The following is an 18969-nucleotide window of genomic DNA, read 5'->3' on the forward strand; positions in this document are numbered from 1 at the left end:
AATTCAAGTAATTCAGAAATAGCCAAAGTAAAATTAATTGTTTTCTGACCCCCGTCTCCTTTAGCTTCTCTCTCTGTTGTAATTTACAGATAATAATTTGGTGTGTATCCTTGCATACTTGTTCCAGTGATCTTGCAAATATATTTTATACACACACATACATAAGTGCACACACATATGTTATATACACATTGTGCGTATGCTGTTATGTGTAGAAATGGGATCACCACTGTATTATTCTGTGACTTGCATTTTTCACTTAAATAGATGAGTGGAATCTGTACTTTTAGTCTATCTTATTCTATTACTTGCACATAATTTTGTGGTATAACTATATCAGAATTTAAGTCAACACTTTTCCCTGTTGGGAAATATTCAGGCTGTTTCCAGTTTTCTGCCAAAGAAAATATTTTGCCACCAATAAATTTCTTTGATATGTATCTTTGTGCATTTCTGTCAGATAAAGCCCAGGGTGTGCATATTTAAAATTTTGAAGACAGTGCTATAGTACTTTATTTTGTATTTTATTTTTAATACTTTACAATCCTATCAACAGATCATTACAGCTGAGATACATTCATATCCTTGTTGTGATTAAAGCCTTTTGCTAGATCTATGCTCTTCCGCTAGACCATCTCAAGTTGATTACATTTATACCTTTGGTGTTTTTTTTTTTTTTTTTTTGGTGCGTTGGGTCTTTGTTGCGGTGTGCAGGCTCTCATTGCGGTGGCTTCTCTTGTTGCGGAGCTCAGGCTCTAGGCGTTCGGGCTTCAATAGTTGCAGCACGTGGGCTCAGTAGTTGTGGCTCCTGGGCTCTAGAGTGCAGGCTCAGTTGTTGTGGCTCGAGGGCCTAGTTGCTCTGCGGCATGTGGGATCTTCCGAGACCAGGGCTCGAACTTGTGGCGTCTACATTGGCAGGCAGATTCTCAACCACTGAAGCACCAGGGAGGCCCTACGCTTTTGTTATTTGGAAAAGAAAAACTTTTTACCTCCAGGTTAGCTTTACTGGTTATATTCACTCAATTGGATTTCACTTCTATGCAGTTAGTCAGTTAGAACCAAATTTTCATTTAGGGGAATTTGACTCAGATATTCTCCTCCTCCCAGAATCAAACCAAAACTTCTAATGAATCATGAATTTATTTTAAGAAGGAGCCCAGAGAGTTCATTAAAGCTCCCAGACCTTTAAGAAGTTGCTTAGTGACTACTTGATTGTTATGAACTGAAATTGTAAAGATGATTAATAGTTGAGCCTAGGGAAAGATTGGAAATTCTGAACGTTTGGAAAATGTATGAGACATAACATAATTATCATTACCAAAAATGTCTATGCTAATTCTCTCCTGGTGATTTCTGTGCAATTTGTTTAATAAAAGAACTAATAAGAGAAAAAACAGACCAACAGAGGCTGGTTTGTAAAGCAAGAAATACAATTTGCAAAAATATACAGGGAAAGACATTGTTCCACCTCCCTATTCAAATTGTAAACACATTTTAGTTGATGATACTGGCTGCAATTCAGTGGACTAACCATTCTCATATACCCCTGGAGGGCAACTCCATTTTGTGTGTGTGTGTGTGTGTGTGTGTATGTGTGTGTGTGTGTATCAAAGTCCTCAAAAATATGCTTTAATGCAGTAATTCTGTTCCTGGGAGTTTATAGTAGCAAAAAATTGAAAACAGTCTAATCAAGAAGTAGAATAAAAGTTAAACTATGAAAACTTATAGATTATTGAGCCAGTAAAAATCATGTGTATAGAGAATACTTCAAGTATTTAAATGACACAGGGAACTAGACACTATATAATAAGTGGGGAAAACAGCCTTCAAAATTATAGTGGTATTTCCCAGGACATGTCTTGTGAGATGTGAGATCCTCCAAGGCCAAATTAGCTTGAGAAATGCTTAGCTAATCAGAATTTAATAAGGTTATGCACTACAGGACTTGTCGTCTTAGAGATTCATAGAACATAAGGTGACTTGTAGTATTTCCCAAATTTCCTTGACCTTGAAACTTTTTCTAAGCAATACCTAGTAGCTTCTTTCAGAATACTTGGGTTCTATAGAACATAATATGGAAAGTGCTAATAAATGTTCAGTCTCATTTTTTGATTTTAAAAACATAGTGATATCTGTATATTTTATGTGTTTACATATATAATTACATATGTTTGTATACATGTGTGTGTGAAAAAAAAAACTGGAGAAGATAGATGAAGAAGGTCATCTCAGGACTTCCCTGGTGGCGCAGTGGTTAAGAATCCGCCTGCCAATGCAGGGGACACGGCTTTTAGCCCTGGTCTTGAAAGATCTGACATGCCGTGGAACAACTAAGTCCATGCACCACAACTGCTGAGCCGACGTGCCGCAACTACTGAAGCCCGTGCGCCTAGGGCCCATGCTCCGCAACAAGAGAAGCCACAGCAATAAGAAGCCCGCTCACTGCAACAAAGAGTAGCCCCCGCTCGCCGCAACTAGAGAAAGCCCACCCGCAGCAACGAAGACCCAATGCAGTCAAAATAAATAAATAAAATTTTTTAAAAAACAGGTCATCTCAGGGTTGTGAAATTACTGGTAACTTTTTTCTTTATATTAGTCTGAATTTATTAAATTTTCTGCAAAAAAAAAAAAAATCACTTCCAGCTCTGAAAAAAAAGTTGTTTTTAAATTCCCATAAAGTTAACTAAAATCCACTGGTGAATAGTGTTTCACACTCTAGTTTGAAGTGGGGGGACACAGTTGTATAGAAAAGAAAACTCAAAAGGGCAAGGGGAAACTTTGAGAGGGGATGGATGTATCTTACGCCTTTATGGTGGTGATGGTTTTATGGGCGTATACTTATCCCCAAACTCATTGAGTTGTATGTTAACTATATACCACTTTTTACATGTCAGTCATACCTCAATAAAATGTCACTTCAAAGAAAAAAACTCAAGCATTGGCGTCAGATCTGGGTTCAGCCTCTGGTTTTAATCTTGAGCAAAGCATTTAATCTCTGCCTCTCACTTAAAAAATAAGAATACTATCAATACCTCTCACAGAGCTGTTGTCAGCATCACATCAGGTACAGTACGAATGTGTCTAACATGTGCTTGTAGATATGCAAAGATGGTTTTAACTGAATTATTCACTAATGATTGCATGTATAGGGAAATACCTCTTTAAATGAATGTTTAAATGAAGTTTACTATGTATTGGAATAAATGTTTTTACTGTGGGAGTATACTTCTGAAATGAATGAAATGAAATGCTCTTGTTCTTAGCAAAGAGTATGGTTCACTCTATTAAATTGGAAGGAAGTGTTTTTAGACTAATGGAAATGATTTCCATTTAATTTTTAGTCAGAATTCTTTCTTTTTCTCTACTTGCTTTTAGCTCTTGTCAAATAATTGTCATAAAGATGAGATTTTACTTACTGTGATCCATTATCTGTGACTCACACCCCTTCTTATGACTTTTCCTCAAAGATCATCATGTTAAAAAAAAAATTATTGAAGAATTTAGTCAGTTTCTCATGGGATTGTAGAATTTCTTATTGGGAAGATTTTTCTCTTAATATATGAAATCACTGTTAAATGTTAAGATTTTGGTGCTGTGACTGGTAAACTTTACTGATGAAGTATATTTTCACACTCTCTCCATAGCTGTTTTTTGCAATGTTTTTTTTCTTTTTTTTACTTCTCTATTTGTCATTTAGCAACTCTACAGAAAGAAGCCTGGTTTGGCCATCACATTTGCAAAGCTTCCTCAAAATTTGGACAAAAATCGATATAAAGATGTATTGCCTTGTGAGTATCCGGCGTGAATACCTCCTCCCCGCTACCACACACACACTGAGATAATGTTTCCCTTTTTAAAACAGATTGTCTGGTATTCTGGAACGATTTTCAGTGTGTCTGTAAACACCACGGTCTTTACGGCAGCCATTTCAAACTCTGAACAGTTGGGGAATAGTGTTTATGCTAATGAGGCGAGAGCTGCAGATGGGGCTGGGAACTGAACTCTTGTTTACTCGGTGCGATAAAAATAACCCTAGGAATAATCAGTAAATGTCTTGCTCTCCCCACAGATGACACCACCCGGGTATTATTGCAGAGAAACGAAGATTATATTAATGCGAGTTACGTGAACGTAAGTTAAAAATCTGGATCGTGAGAAGAAGCACATTAATCACTGCAACAAGCGTGACAGTGGTGTGTGAGGTGCTTCGCAGTTGGCGAAGTGCTTTCCCGTTCACTCCCTCATTTCATCACCACAGCAGCCGTTGAGGGAAGGCAAAATAGTCTCATTTTACAGAGGATGAAACTAAGGTTCAGAGACATTTAATAATTTGAAAAGTCACAAAGCTAACGGAAGGTGAGACCAAAACTCAGATTCTGTGTCTCTGACTCCATCATCCACATGCCTTCTGTCCTCAACTGCAGACATTTAGGTGTTCTGTTGTTTTGGCCATTGGTATGTTTGTAACTTTCTGTGTTTTTCCCCCATGTCGTTACATCCTGCCTAAAAATAAGAAAAATAAGACCACCTCTGGGCATATAACCCAAAAACAAAAGGTAAAAGATTTCACATGTTGTGGGGAAAACATTCATTTCACTCTGAAAATGCATGTTGGGCAACTTAGCCTCTCTGAACCTCAGTTTCTTTATCTAAACCAGGGGTCAGCACACTTCTTCTGTAGAGGGCCAGACAGTAAATATTTTGGTCTCTGCAAGCCACGAGACAAAATTGAGGATATTAATTAGGTACTTATATAGCCGTTTAAAATGCAACCATGTGAGGGCTTCCCTGGTGGCGCAGTGGTTGGGAGTCCGCCTGCCGATGCGGGGGACACGGGTTCTTGCCCCGGTCCGGGAGAGGCCATAACAGTGAGAGGCCCGCGTACCACACACACACACACACAAATGCAACCATGTGAAAACACAAAAAAACACCTTAGGCTTGCAAAGTGGCAGTTAAAGTTGGCCTTCAGCCCATAGCTTACCAACCTCTGATCTAAATGAACAGATGACTTTTCAAGTTCTCAGGTTATAGCATGATATCAAGAACAACCAGCAAGAATGGGTCTGATCAGTGATTCCACTTATTCAAAAGCATCTGTGGGATTCATTGACCCTCACTTCAATATTCCTGGTGTCCTGCAAGCAGAGCATCAGAAATGGTGGGGCTGCTAAGACCATGCAGTCCTGGGGTGGGGACTGGCTGAGACCAGGGCTGAGGAAGCCCTTAACCCAAGCACCAACCAAACCATGAGTTAGGCACCTCCATTTACCTTTGCCATCTAAGAATGAGTGAATCCCAGTGCCGCTCCAAAGCTCAGCCAGTTCTGAGTGTTCTTTCATAGAAAACACTTAGTTTAGAAGCAGAAGGAGAGCAGAGTGGGAGAGGGACACTGAGGACAGTTGAAAACATTTTGACATCTAGCATTAATCAACTCAGATGGTAACCTTGTGAGGTGATGTGTTCATGAACTGGACTCTAGGAATCATTTCACAGTGTATACATATATCAAACCATCATGTTGTACACCTTAAATATATACAGTTTTTATTTGTCAGTTATACCTCAGTAAAGCTGGGGCTGGGAGGGAGACTGATCGACTCAGTGGCACAAACATTGGCAGCCGTGCAGAAAGCAAAGTGGAACAGCAGTTGGTGGGATAAGCCTGTATGGCTTATGCTTCAAAGAAAATAAATATTTTGATAGAAAACCCTGCATAGGGAAAGATGTAAGCATGAGGATTGGCATGTGTTGCTGAAAATGCAGTTACCCAATATTGACTATATTTAGGATACAGCGGTGAAGGTCATTTAAACTCTTTTCCATCTTGTAGGTCCACTTCTGATTATCGCCTATTGACTATCATATAGTTTTATCTTAAATATCTAATGCTAGTATTATTGTTAAATACTAGCATTTGAAGCTTTTTTTTTTTTGGCCGCATGGCTTGTGGGATCTTAGTTCCCAGACCAGGGATCGAACCTGCGCCCCCTGCAGTGGTAGCGTGGAGTCTTAACCACTGGACCGCCAGGGAAGTCCCTTTGAAGCATTTCTGAGAGTAGCTTTTTCTTTGATTATTCTTATTGGCCAAAAATTGATAGAGATGTTATTCTGGTGTGATGACAGTCACTAAGTGAAAGAATGTAAGATCCAGTTCCCTGTCCACCTTGTGGCAGTAACGGATTCTAATGCCTTAACAATCTCTTGCCAGATGGAAATTCCTGCTGCTAACCTTGTGAACAAGTACATTGCCGCTCAGGGACCCCTGCCACATACCTGTGCACAATTTTGGCAGGTAGTCTGGGATCAGAAGTTGTCACTCATCGTCATGTTGACCACTCTCACAGAGCGAGGGCGGGTAAGTGGCTTGATCTCCAATTCAGAAGTGTGCATGTCACACTGTGCTCTGCAGAACGTGAATTTCAGAGCTGGAAAAGGTCTTAATGAAATGTCACCCGGTCCAGCCCCTATGTGACCCATAAATCTCCTGTACAGAGCTACTGATGGATACCTCCAGTGACTGGAAGCTCAGCACTTTTCCTGCCCACTCCCTGGCCTTTCCAAGCTAAGGAGTGATCAGACAGCCCCTTCCATTCCTGCCTCCGATCCATTATAACAAGCAGGAAGGCTCTTCACCTTGCCTTACCTGTCCAAGAACCCCTGTTTTAGCTGTGGCCTTACCCACCCAGGACAAGTGCTGGTCCTGAGAAGAGCAGTGTGAGTGCCAGGTTCACAATGGCCATAAAAAGTAGAAGAAATGACCTCTGTCAACCTCTGCTTGTGTTGCAGCAAAACCTGATGCAAAAAAGAGGTAAGAAGGGCTTAATTAGGAGAGTGATGGGCGCCCTGCTGTGCTCAGCCTGACGTGCATTTTCCATAGGAACAGATCGCTGATGATATAACAGAAGTCAGTGTGCAAGGGATACTGTGCAGCATGAGTTCTCTAACTTCTGCCTGCATCTGGGTATCTTCATTATGAAATGTTTATCCAGAAACACATTCCAAAATCAAATATAAAGCAATTTTGAACCACCTATTTTGAATGATCTTTGTGCCACTTCCTCCCAGGCCTCTCTTTGGTGTGTAGCTCAGAATTGAGCTGTGCTGAAAGTCAGAATACAGGACTGGAATGGATAGTATGTTTGAGGAGATCAGGCTACCCTCTCACCCAAAACAGCAAAATAAGTATTCCTACTCGTTCTAGAGAGACCCGTGGATTGCAGAGGGCTTTCACACAGGTTGTCCCAGGCAGATGGCTCCCCGCCTTGGCTAAAACACTTCCAGGTCCATCCATGAGTACTCGGCTCTGATTTTTTTAAAAATCCCTCTTTACGACACGCTGAAATCCACGTCACTTTGAACCACCACCCCACCTGCTTCTCTTACCTGGAAGACTCAGTAATAAGTTACCCTTCTCTTCTATGCAATGCCCTTTCAGATATGTGAAAATAACCCTCGACTTCCATTAAGGTGGCAGTCAGCAAAAATTGTCTGGTCTTTGTCTCAGTGGTGCTGTTAGCCAGTTTCCCCATTTTGTGCTCAAGCATTTGACTCCGGAAACCTACATGCAGCACGCTGGTGGGGCTCTGGAGCCAGACGATCTGGGTTCAGAACACGTTCTTCTCGAGCAAGTTATTTAACCTCTCTGACCCTCAGCTTCCCTGAATATAAACTGCAGATACTAGTGCCGCCTTGGAGGGTTTGTGAAGACTAAGACGATATATGTGAAAAGCCTAGAGAGCTGCCTGTCGCAGGTGTCCAGCAGACATTAGCTGCTGTGTGTCTGTGTGGCCATGATTATCATCCCTGGGAGGATGAGCCGTCAGATCTGGCCTTCCGCGTGCGCTTGGGCTCCTCGGGCTTTCCATCTGTCATTCTCTGTGTTGGCTCTCACCCTTAGCTTCTTGTCACTCACAGTCTCGATCAGAATCTCTTCTCTTCACATAAGTCACCATTTAAAACATGTAAAGGCCCTCGAGAAGCAGTAGAAAGCTCCTTCTAGAATACTGTGAGTCAGAGGCGTTGAGGGCACTCTTCGGGGAGCAGGTGCTCATTCTCTCAGCTCTGCTTCCAGCCCTGGCCATCTCTCCATCTTGTCTACCTGGTTACCGTGAGAACTCTCAGAAGCTTTGCTGAAACCACCAGGCAGCAGGTCTATGGCATCACCTGATCTCCTTATCTGGAAATCTTGTTTTTGCCTATTTTTAATTTTTGTTTATATTCCGGTTTTGTATGCATGTGTGATTTTCTAATCTTGTTTTGGAAAGGCAGTGAAATTACTGGGACCTTTTTTGAACTTAGGGAACTCCAGCTGGCCCACAGTCCTATCCTGTCCTCTCTCTTTTTCTGGAGCGCCTGCACCCATCTTGTTCCGTGGTGTCCTGGGTAAGAGGGCAGATGCTAGGGCCATGCTTCCTGAATTCGAATCCCTGCTCGGTCACTTCCTACCTGTGTGGCTTAGGAAACCTGCAGAACCTCTGCATAAAATGGAATAATAATGACACCGATCGTCGATTTGTGGAGTAACTGAATGAGTTAATACAGGCAGCTTTCTTGGAACAGTGCTTGGCACACAGTAAATATTATACAGATACTAGCTAGCAGTAATAGTAGTTTGGGTACACCTTAATTGTTGCCGGGGCTGTACTATTACTGTAGTATTATTTATTATGATTCTTCAAATTGGCTCACCTGTTTTTGCTTTAAAAAATTTCCTTTGGGGCTTCCCTGGTGGCGCAGTGGTTGAGAGTCCGCCTGCCGATGCAGGGGACACGGGTTCGTGCCCCGGTCTGGGAAGATCCCACGTGCCGCGGAGCGGCTGGGCCCGTGAGCCATGGCCGCTGAGCCTGCACGTCCGGAGCCTGTGCTCCGCAAGGCGAGAGGCCACAGCAGTGAGAGGCCCGCGTACCGCAAAAAAAAAAAAAAAATTTCCTTTGAAATATATATCTGAAATGGAAGCCCAGTATCACTTGCCATAAAAAGAAGGTATGTGTAAAAATGCAAAAACCACAAGACAATGTTTTTAAAGTCTAAATAAATATTCTTGCCTTCCAGGCTGTGAACCCAAGGCGTGCTTGCCCACACACTCATGTGCTGTCTCCTAAAAAGAGAGTTAAAGTACTAGGGAGATAATGTTAAAGCTATCCTGGACCCCAACTGAGAAACTCTCTATGGCATACATAGAAAAACCCACTTTCCCACCGTGTGGCTCTATGCCGTTTAATACAGACCCCCATCTCCTCCTAGCCTCCTACCAAATCCCACACTTTGCAGGCCTTGATCTGGGCCATTGTGGTATGTTATAGATGACAAGACATTGGCCTTGTTGTCTCCAGAATCTCCCCATATGAAACTGTGCCACGTTTGCCTGCCTGTTCTGTGACTCTGGGGAACGTGGATACTCCAGGTTTTCTCAGAAACTGCCCATGGAGGTGCTACTCTCAGAGCTCATGAGGTCTTTCAGTGGTGCTGCAACTCCTGTGAGCCAACACCTGAACCCATGGGGCAGCCAGGAGCTCTCCTCACCTGTGTTGGGCTGCTCCTTCCCCTTCAAAGTTGGCTCGGCCCTTCCCAGCTGCAAGATCATTGTTCTCCTTGGAGAAAAGAGAGTGCCAGCAGGCGTGGTTAGTGACAGACACCTGCCCCGATGGCAGTCCCTTCTTCCCCTCATTCTGCCTGTTCCAGCTCAGGAGAAAAGGCCCTTTCTTCCATCCAGGAGGCCTCACTTCCACCGGCTGCCCTTGTAGGTCCTGCCCCTCCTGTTTTGTCCTGATTGGAGTCCGCTCTGAACCTGAGCTCCTCCAAGGTCTCCATGTAACCTGGTGGGTTGGTTGGTTTCCCAGCCCTTTCTTCCTAATGGAACCCCTTCCGGCTGGTTCCATCGGGTTAGAGATTCCCATCTCCCACGAGTCAGAGCATTCCCTTCGTAAGCTCTGGCCCTGGGAACTTACCTCTGTTGTTTATCAATGGTTGGAAACCTGTTCTCAAATCCAGGCTACGCGTTTCCTCCCTCTCCTGTTACAAACGCTCAGGTGACCTGAGCCCTTTATCCTGAGGTCCCTTATCTGGTCCTCACCACCCCCCTGAGTTCCTCCTGATTAGGAGTCAGTCACTCCAGGCCAGCAGCTCTGTCCCCTACTTCTTCCGAGAGATGAAGCTCTTGGCATGTCCCGGTTGCTTTCTCCCATATTCTGCATTTTGCGGGGTGAACCTCCCCACAGGCGAATAGCTGGCGGGGTCCCCGTCGCCGCTCTGTGCTGCGCTCACGTCTGTAGGTGCTGGAAGCCTTGCCCAGAGGCCAGTGGTCAGTGAGGCGCTCCTGCCACAGAATAGCTTTCATCTCTCCCTCTTTTCATTCCGACCTAAAACGTTTTCCATTGTGTTCTCCCTTCAGGTCCATGGGTTTCCTCCAAGAGGAAACAGAGGTATAGAGGTATATAGTCTTTCCATTGAAAGGGTCTTCTCCTTCCCCTCCCATCAAGGATGTTTCTTCTGGGGGGAAAATTATTTTTTACATCTATATATGCTCCATTTCCTGTATGTAGGGTCTGACACAAGTGGATTCACTCTCTGAGCCTCAGTTTACTCTTATGCAAAACAGAGACAATGACGGTATCTACCTCATAAGATTGTTTGGAAACCCAGATAAGATAATGTCCATAAAAAGCACCATTTAGTGCTTAGCATATACTGATCAAGATAGTAGGCATTAGGGAATCCCCTGGCAGTCCAGTGGTTAGGACTCTGAGCTTCCACTGCAGGGGGCCTGGGTTCAATCCCTGGTCAGGGAACTAAGATCCTGCCAGCCGCACAGTACGGCCAAAACTGAGGTTCAGAGAAGTGAAGTACCTTGCCCAGGATTGCAAGTTAGTGGAACTTATCAACCAGGAGGGAAACTCAGGATGTGCACAAACTTCTTGTTCTTTCCGCTACACCCCCAGTGCTTAGAGATCCAAATAGACCTAAAATCTAAATTTGATCAAGGAGTAAAGAGAGTCCAGTTCTGGTCAGATTCACTGGGAGTCTCTGGAAATAGAGGTATTTGTGGCTCAGTCCTGCACGGGCTCGTCGCTTCAGAGCGAAGCTTGCCATCAGCTGTCCTGTGGGCAGGACCCTTGGGAGCCTGCAGCAGACAGCTACACCCCCACAGATAAGGAAGCAGATGCAGGCCTGCTGGGTGTTGGCTCTGCCTCGGGTTCTATGGACAGCAGTCCTTCGTGTCTTGGAGAAGCTGGGAAGTGGCCACTAACCAAAATACCCAGGTGTAAGGTTTACAAGTAAACTCTTAACGCCAACTTTTCAGCGGCATGCTTTAATTTCACATATTCACTGTGACGTTTGAAAATAAGAATAGAAAAGCTCTTTTAAATTACGTGCATCTGTTGGTTTATACCCCCTCTCAGCTGTAAGTAAATGTAATTTTTACCCAAGTTGATGCAGCTGTAGGCTTGGAGAGAACATTTGTTTTGAATGCATCAGAATTTGACTTGATGGATCTACGATGGGATAGGCAGCTTGGCCCTGAGCTTTGCTTCGAGGCCAGAGGCAGGAGTGAGACTACTAGGGAACACGTTTCAGGATTTGGAAGGGGGAAGAGAAAACGGGAGAGGCCGTGGGGAGCCACAGCAGCCCTGGACCTGGGGCAGCCCACTTAACCCTGCTGAGCCCGGGTTTCCCCCTCTGCTGTCTGGCACGCGTCAGCTCCGTAGGAGTCGTATATGAAAGCACTGGTGGGGCCTGCGGCAGCAGGGATGATAATGGCCACCGTCACTGCTGACCTGCCCCCACCCCGCAGTGAGCCTGGCGCTACACACCATTCTCTCCAGCCTCTGTCACCATCTGGGAAGCAGGTGCTGGCCTGTCTTTCAGGTGAAGAATGTGAAAGTCAGAGAGCTTAAGTAGTAGCAGGTTCAAGGTCACAGGGCTCACCGTGGAGGAGAAAATGATCGTAGCAGACGTCGGTCTGGCTCCCAGAGGTGTGCTCTTAGTGGCTGTGCCGAGAGGAGTGGACGCCGAAGGAGGGATGAGGTGGAAAGGGGTGTTGAGAGCAGAGAAGGGGCCGAGGGACGGGGGTGTCGGGTAGAGGTCACTCCTAAGTCGAGGCCCCATGTCGGAGGCGCTCCTGTTTCTCCAGCAGTTGGACCCTGGTGATGAAGGAGGAAAGTCTGTGTGCTCAAATTCCAGCTCCAGCTGGAGTGAGAGCTGTGGCCTGGCCCCTGGCGGGTTGACCCCCCCCCCCACTCCCCAGCTGCCCAGGGGAGTAAGGGAGGTTCCCCGCCCACCCTCAGAAAACAGGCGCAGCACAAAAGTGGCCTCGCCTGCGTCTCTCTTCTCCCAGCAGCTCTGAGTACCTGGTGCGAGTGAGAGGGCTCTGGCCAAACATCCAACCCGTCTGCCCAGTAACCGCCACGAGGACCACCGCACAGCCGAGCCTAACCCCTCCCCGCTGGTTTCCTTGCAGACCAAATGCCACCAGTACTGGCCCTATCCTCCCGAGGTCATGGAACACGGCAGCTTTCACATCCGCTGTCAGTCGGAGGACTGCACCATCGCTTACGTGTTCCGTGAAATGCTGGTCACGAACACCGAGGTGAGCGCTGCACGGGCGGCGAGCGGTCCAGGGGAGGGCACGGGTTAGAGGCAGGCGCTGAATCAGCATCCACCGTGGGCCCGGGTAGCGCTCTACTTCTAGGTCAGTCTGTGTTTTCACCTGGTGGGCATTTCAGTAGATGTACAGACGGCCTGGAAAAGAGCCAGCACCCGTGTCCACAGCAGCATATTTCACAATAGCCGACAGGTGGAAACAGCCCAAGTGTCCACTGACAGAGAAATGGATAAACAGAATGTGGTGTATTCATATAATGGAATCCTAGTCCCCCTTTACAGAGAAGGAAGTTCTGACACATGCTACTGCATGGTTGAACCTCGAAGACGTTATGCTGAGTGGAAGGAGCCAGACCCCAAAGGTCAGGCTTTATACTGTGCTAAAGTATACCTCACAGGCGTTATACTGTGAGGTACCTGGAGTAGTCGGTTCACAGAGACAGAAAGGAGGACGGTGGTCGCCAGGGCTGCGTGGCTGGGGAATGAAGTTAGTGTTTAATGGGCACAGTGTTTCAGTTTGGGAAGATGAAAAGGCTCTGGAAGGAATTGTACATAATGTTTAACATGGTAAACTTCTTGTTATGTGTCTTTTGACCATAAAAAAAAAAAGAGCCAACGTGGGTGGCCCTAATCGTAAGTACCATAGGAGCAAACGGGAAGAGACCACTGTGGGCAGAAGTGGTGGAGGAGACATCGGGCAGGAGGTGGTCCCATCGGAACCCTCGAGAGTGGGTGTTTGGGAGCGTATGGAAGGCGGGTGGGCAGGAGTTGGCAGTGGCCGTGGCAGGGTGGTACCCAGTGGCTAGAAGAGTGTCCGGAGACAGGAGCTCCCTGGCTGGAGGCCGGAGTAGGGCCAGGGTCCTCCTGTCCACCTGCCCACCGTCCAGGTAACTCAGCGAGGCCACTCTGTCTCTTCGCAGACCGGAGAGGAGCACACCGTGACGCATCTCCAGTACGTGGCATGGCCAGACCACGGCGTTCCCGATGACTCCTCAGACTTTCTGGAATTTGTAAACTATGTGAGGTCCCTGAGAGTGGAAGGTGAACCCGTCCTAGTTCACTGCAGGTACTGTGGCTTGTTGGCTCTATTTTTTTAATACTCATACTCCTTGGGAAAGGCCTGGAGAAAGTTGGCAGGCATCAAGCCCACCTAAATCCCACAAGACTAGATATGCTTTTTACAAAGCTCTCTTTGCTTTCTTTCTTCACAATGTCAAAAGATCCGGACAGACTTGTGATTGCAGCGCAGAACTGGAGAACAAACTCCCTCCCTCATCTTTCCCTCTGTTCCCAGCTGACTGACCTCACAGCAGATGCGCATAAGATGGGGGGTGGAGTTTGCACGGAAGGGTGGGTTTCTTCCCATTGATTTTTAAGCCCCCGGTCTGTTCAAGAGCACACCTTGAGCGCGTGTTTTGTGTTCTTTGAAAGTCAGAGGAGGAAAGCTCCCTCTGAGTAAGCGTGGGAACTGGCGAGGAGCTGAGCTGGGCTGTGCAGAAATGCTGTCTGAGCAAATCCCATCTTTGCTCCTTTCCCCCCAGTGCTGGGATAGGTCGAACCGGTGTGTTGGTCACCATGGAAACATCCATGTGCCTGATCGAGAGGAACCTGCCCGTTTACCCACTGGATATTGTTCGGAAAATGCGAGACCAGCGCGCCATGATGGTGCAGACATCAGTGAGTAGAAATCCAGTAATAAAAATACTAACGATGGCCAGGCCTGCACGAAGGGCTTTTGCAGGTCGCGAGACCAAGGCCCTAAGGGACTGAGTCACTTGCCCACGGTCACAGAGCTTGTCAGGGGCTGAGCAGATCCAACACCCACCCCATCCAAGTTCTGCCTCTCGCTACCCACCCCTTCTGCTGCCTCACAGTTTGTTTCCTGCCAGCCGCTTGGCCAGGGAGCAGCCCCGGTTGCCCTCTGCATTGTCAAGCCACTGACGCGTCATGTGTCTGTCCATCGGAAGTAAGCAAGGTCACCTGAGGGTTTCACCCCACCCGCCTGCTCCTGGGTGAGCCTTTTGACTCAGCAGATGTCTCACATGGCCCTACTCTCTCCTCTTCTGGGCTCTCTCCCACGTACGTCACGCCTGGGTACCTGGCACTGCAAGTGTCCACAAGAGGAAATATTGTGGCTTCCCCCCAGAGCTGCAACAGGGGCAGTGGGGTGGCACGGAAAGTTCATGATTCACCCTCCCCCACATACTGGGCAACCTCTGAAGAGTGCCTTAACCTCTCTCTAAGCCTCAGTTTCCCCATCTGCAAAATAAGGGCTATCCCGTATTCATTCATTTATCCGTTCAACAGATAATTGCACAAGCAGGAGAGACCTGAGCTTGTATCTAGTAGAACTGGGTCAGTTGACTGTGAATCTCGGCAGCAGTGGGAGGAGTCCAAAGGGAGTCTAAGAGCTCGGGAAGAGTATCGAAAGCTGACTTTGGAAAGTCAGGGCTTTCTGGAGGAACGGCCTCCGAGGCCATACCCCCCGATGGATGAGGAGAAGTTAGCAAAGAAGGGACTGGGACTTGCCCTGAGCTCTGTGTCCTCACGGACTCATGGACCAAGCTCATAAGATAAGATACTCTAACGATGGTGAGCTCATGTTTTAAATTCACGTGCACCCAGGAAACCTGGTTAAGAAAAAAAAAAAAATCAGGTTCTCTGCCCTGTTTTGTGGTATGGAAGACCTCGTTGCTAGTTAAAGAATGTTTAAAGTGCATCTTCTGGGCACATTTTCCTAGCTGGTGCAGCTCAGTCTGAATGCTTTCTTGTCACCCAGGACACATCAGTCAAACAAGTCTCTTAGGTGTTTGTTAATATAAAGAACCTTACCCTGTAGAGTGGCTTTCAGTGGCTTTCCTTTGGAAGACAAAATCCAGACTCTTTATCTCAGTGCAAGGCCTTCTGCAGCCAGGGCCCAGCCCACCCGTGCCACCCTCCTACCAGCCCCGCTACCGACAGCTGTCCTGGGCCAGGACCGTGAGCCCTGGCTGTGTTCCTCTGAACGGGCCGCCCTTTCATTTCCACGTACACTGGTGTGTACATTGGAACAGCCACCCTGCAGCAACCTGTGTCCCTCCCTGACTCCCTGAGACTGCCGGTGCCTCCCTCTGCCGTGTTTCCATGCCACGGTTGCCCAGCCCTCATCACATAGTGAGCTCACAGGTAGGTGTGTCTTCTCCACACCGGGTCCCTGATGTAGCCCAGGGCCTGGCTCGGCCGGAGCTGGAGCTCAGGGTGTTTATGAGTGAGGTGAAAGAATAACTGTGTCTGTGGTCTGATGCAGCATTTGTGGAACTGCTGGCCAGCTTGACGGCTTTCTGTTCCTTTCCAGAGCCAGTACAAGTTTGTGTGTGAAGCGATCCTTCGTGTTTATGAAGAAGGCTTAGTCCAAATGCTGGATCCCAGTTAAGATGACTGTGAAGACGTTCATTCCTCTTTCCCAAGGGCGTCCTCCTTCTCTCTGGAAACAGCAGGAGGAATTTGTAGGCTGTGGGAAAGGAATGAGCATATTTGAACCCAAGCACTTTAAATTTCTATTAAAAGAAAAAGGTATCGTGTACATAGGAACTGTGTAGATAACGCATGCGGTTATAGCATCATTTAGGCCCGCACCTCCTCCGGAGAGATAAGCAGAAGGGGATCTCAGTTTGGGGCCTGTCCTAATGCCTCCCTCCTTCTCCGTCTCCATATTCCTGTAAACCATCCTTGGGCAATTGAGAGGGGACGCCAGCAACCCTGTTGACCTCCCAGAAACGAGATGGTGTGGCTGTTCAGAGTTGCTTGGATGAGTTGTGTGTATATGTGTATAGGACTAAGGGCTGAGCTTTCCGTGTGTCTGGGCGGAGCTGGAACAGTCAGCGTTCACCTGCCCTGATGTTAACGAGAAACCCCATGAATGTACTGAACGGCAGGGGGTGGGGTGTCAGGCCTAGGGGCAAGCGGTGCCTTTTCTGCCCTCCCTTCCTTGGTCCCATCTCCCTGCCACTTCCAATATTCACGTTTCTGAGACTCGTGTCCAAATGCCCTGCCTTCTCCCTGCATTAGTGACCCTCCTCAGGTTCACACCAGCGCCTGAACCCGGCAGTGCAGGTTTCGGGTGAGTTTTCAGTTGAGACTCTGAGAACAAGGACTCCCAGTGTTGTCCCACGTGTTCGTTTTTGGAGCAGGTGCCTGTTGCCTCTGCTTTTCTCTTGCTGTACCCTCAGCACCCAGGACTGGAACCATCCACTACTGAATCTAAGACATGGATTGCTGCTACTTCGAGCTATTACACTTGAAACGTTACAATTTTCTTGAGGGGAGATGGGATGTCACCTAAATACTCAGAATCTTTGGCCCTTCTGAGAAAAGATCTAGTCGTTGAGCCATGGGAAACCCAGCTTCTAGAGGGTTGCCTGTGGAGGTGTGTGTGTGTCTGTGTGTTGTGTGTGCTCCCACGGGTGAGTGTTTCTTGGGATTCCTAACTTGATTCAAATTACAGTTGAGTTTATATAAAGAATGAGTCTCTGTATAGAAGAACAAATGTGTGCATTCACTCTTAGTTACAATGGTCTTCGTTTCGTTTCAAAGGAGAGGATCAGACTATCTGAATATAAACACAATTTGATGTTAATTTATTCTAAGTACACCATGATTTTGATTGTCCTAAAGAATTCTGCCTTTGTTAATACTATGTTAATTTTTTTTTAAATTTGTGACAGGATTGTAGCAAATTATTATTTAAGGAAAATAAATTACGTAAACATTCTAAAGTGGTATTTTGAAATAGTGGTTTTATGTATCCAGAAGAAACAGCTAAGTATCCAATTTCTTAACGGGATTTATAGAAAAAGGATGGTTTCATGTTATAGTGCACTGAAATGAGGCCGTTTTGTTGTTTAGCAAACTGGGCTAATTGAGTAGTTTCCTGGTCACAAACTGGGTAAAAGACCTTTACTGTAGGGGCCAGGTTTCTAAAGGTTGTCTCCAGACCGAGCATATTTACCGCATTCTTTACATCTTTTCCCCACCGATGTTCTACTGTTAAATGGCCAGGGTGGAGGAAGGTGTTGTGCCGTGTCATGAGCCATACTGTGCAACAGGAGATACCGAAGCCCCATCCTTGTCAGCGTAATGCCAGGCTAGCAGAGTGTAGCAGCAGAGTCTGGAGCTAAGGGGTACGGGATTTGGTTTCTGATTCCACTCAACAGCTAGCCCTAGGCCTAGCCACTTATGCGCTTTACCTCCATCTTCTCATCTGTAAAATAGGAGAAATAAATAATACTGAGGACTTTGGGTCGGATATGAGGATTGAATAAGATGATGCTATAAAAATTTTCATCAGCTGGAATCTGACACTGCTCTGGATGAATTACTTTGAAAAGGTAACTTATCAGTGACTAGCCCCCAAATCCATGAAACAGAAGTAGAAGCAGCTGGGGTTTTGTAAGAGAAAATCGCTTTTCTTCTCAAGAGCACCAAGGGCACAAAGGAGTATCATACAAGTACTTCTGGACTCAGAAAATTTGATCAGCCAGGCACCAAAAAAGAGGGAAAGCTGAAGTGAATTTAAATGCCGTCAGGATACTGAGCAAATCATGGCCATTTGATAAAAAGGCATCCTCACCCTGTGTGTAAAAACCTTGTGAAGTCTAAATGAGTTTGGAGATTTATGTTTTATTCTTTTTTTAAGAAACAGATTTTTTCATATGGTTGAGGAAATGCTGCCGTTCTTTTACATCAATTTCCAAAAAGTTTACCGAAGGTTGCAACCAGCCTTTTTCTGCCACTGTGCGGGCCAGTAGTTCAGACTCAGCAGATGTTACCAGGAACAAAATCCATGAAATCCTGGGGAAGAACAAGACAAGAGAGTTATCGAAAGGAGTAAAATATGCAAGTGGATACTACGGATGCTACCAATTAATTTATGGAGTTCAAGATTCCTGCTTCATCACCTTACACACTTAAGCAATTATACCTGAGAAGCCTGTTTTAGCCCAAAGTGAAGAATGTCATCAAAATCAGGATAAACATTTTGCCTGGGAAATTGGGGTATGAACGGAGAAGACATTTACATCCTGTGTTCTGGCACTCTCGGAAGATCTAATTAGACTCGTCGATGTGCAGACATAAAATGGGAAATCCCTCCTGGTGTCACTCCATAGAACCTGCACTAGGTGTTTTGATTTTCCAGAACGAGAGATCCAACTCAGTTTGGTTGGGGGAGAAGCGGGGAGGGTTGGATCACAAACTTGGGCTGGTCTTTAGTTCCTACCACAGTAACTTATACTTCAGTTTGCTTTGAGATTAGCATAGATGCTGTTGCTGCCAGGTTGCTGGTTGATGTTTCTTGTTCCTCGTAGAAGTTATCGTAGAACCGGAGGC

At 46.2% G+C, this 18969-nt stretch overlaps 1 protein-coding gene across 4 annotated transcripts in view; it reads left to right on the top strand.

The window, feature by feature from the left end:
• PTPN3 (protein tyrosine phosphatase non-receptor type 3) overlaps nt 1-18205 on the top strand; it is a 108601-nt gene extending 90396 nt beyond the window's left edge. For all 4 annotated transcript variants that reach the window (XM_082842771.1, XM_082842772.1, XM_082842770.1 and 1 more), the window contains 7 exons: nt 3698-3788; nt 4070-4131; nt 6212-6358; nt 12461-12589; nt 13524-13669; nt 14145-14280; nt 15938-18205. In XM_082842771.1, coding sequence (XP_082698897.1) covers nt 3698-3788; nt 4070-4131; nt 6212-6358; nt 12461-12589; nt 13524-13669; nt 14145-14280; nt 15938-16015 — 789 coding nt within the window. In that variant the 3' untranslated portion in view covers nt 16016-18205. The remainder of the gene's footprint in view (nt 1-3697; nt 3789-4069; nt 4132-6211; nt 6359-12460; nt 12590-13523; nt 13670-14144; nt 14281-15937) is intronic.
• Nucleotides 18206-18969: the final 764 nt, after the last annotated feature.

Source organism: Leucopleurus acutus (genome assembly GCF_964270905.1).
Source record: "Leucopleurus acutus genome assembly, chromosome: 7".
Lineage (NCBI taxonomy): Eukaryota > Metazoa > Chordata > Mammalia > Artiodactyla > Delphinidae > Leucopleurus > Leucopleurus acutus.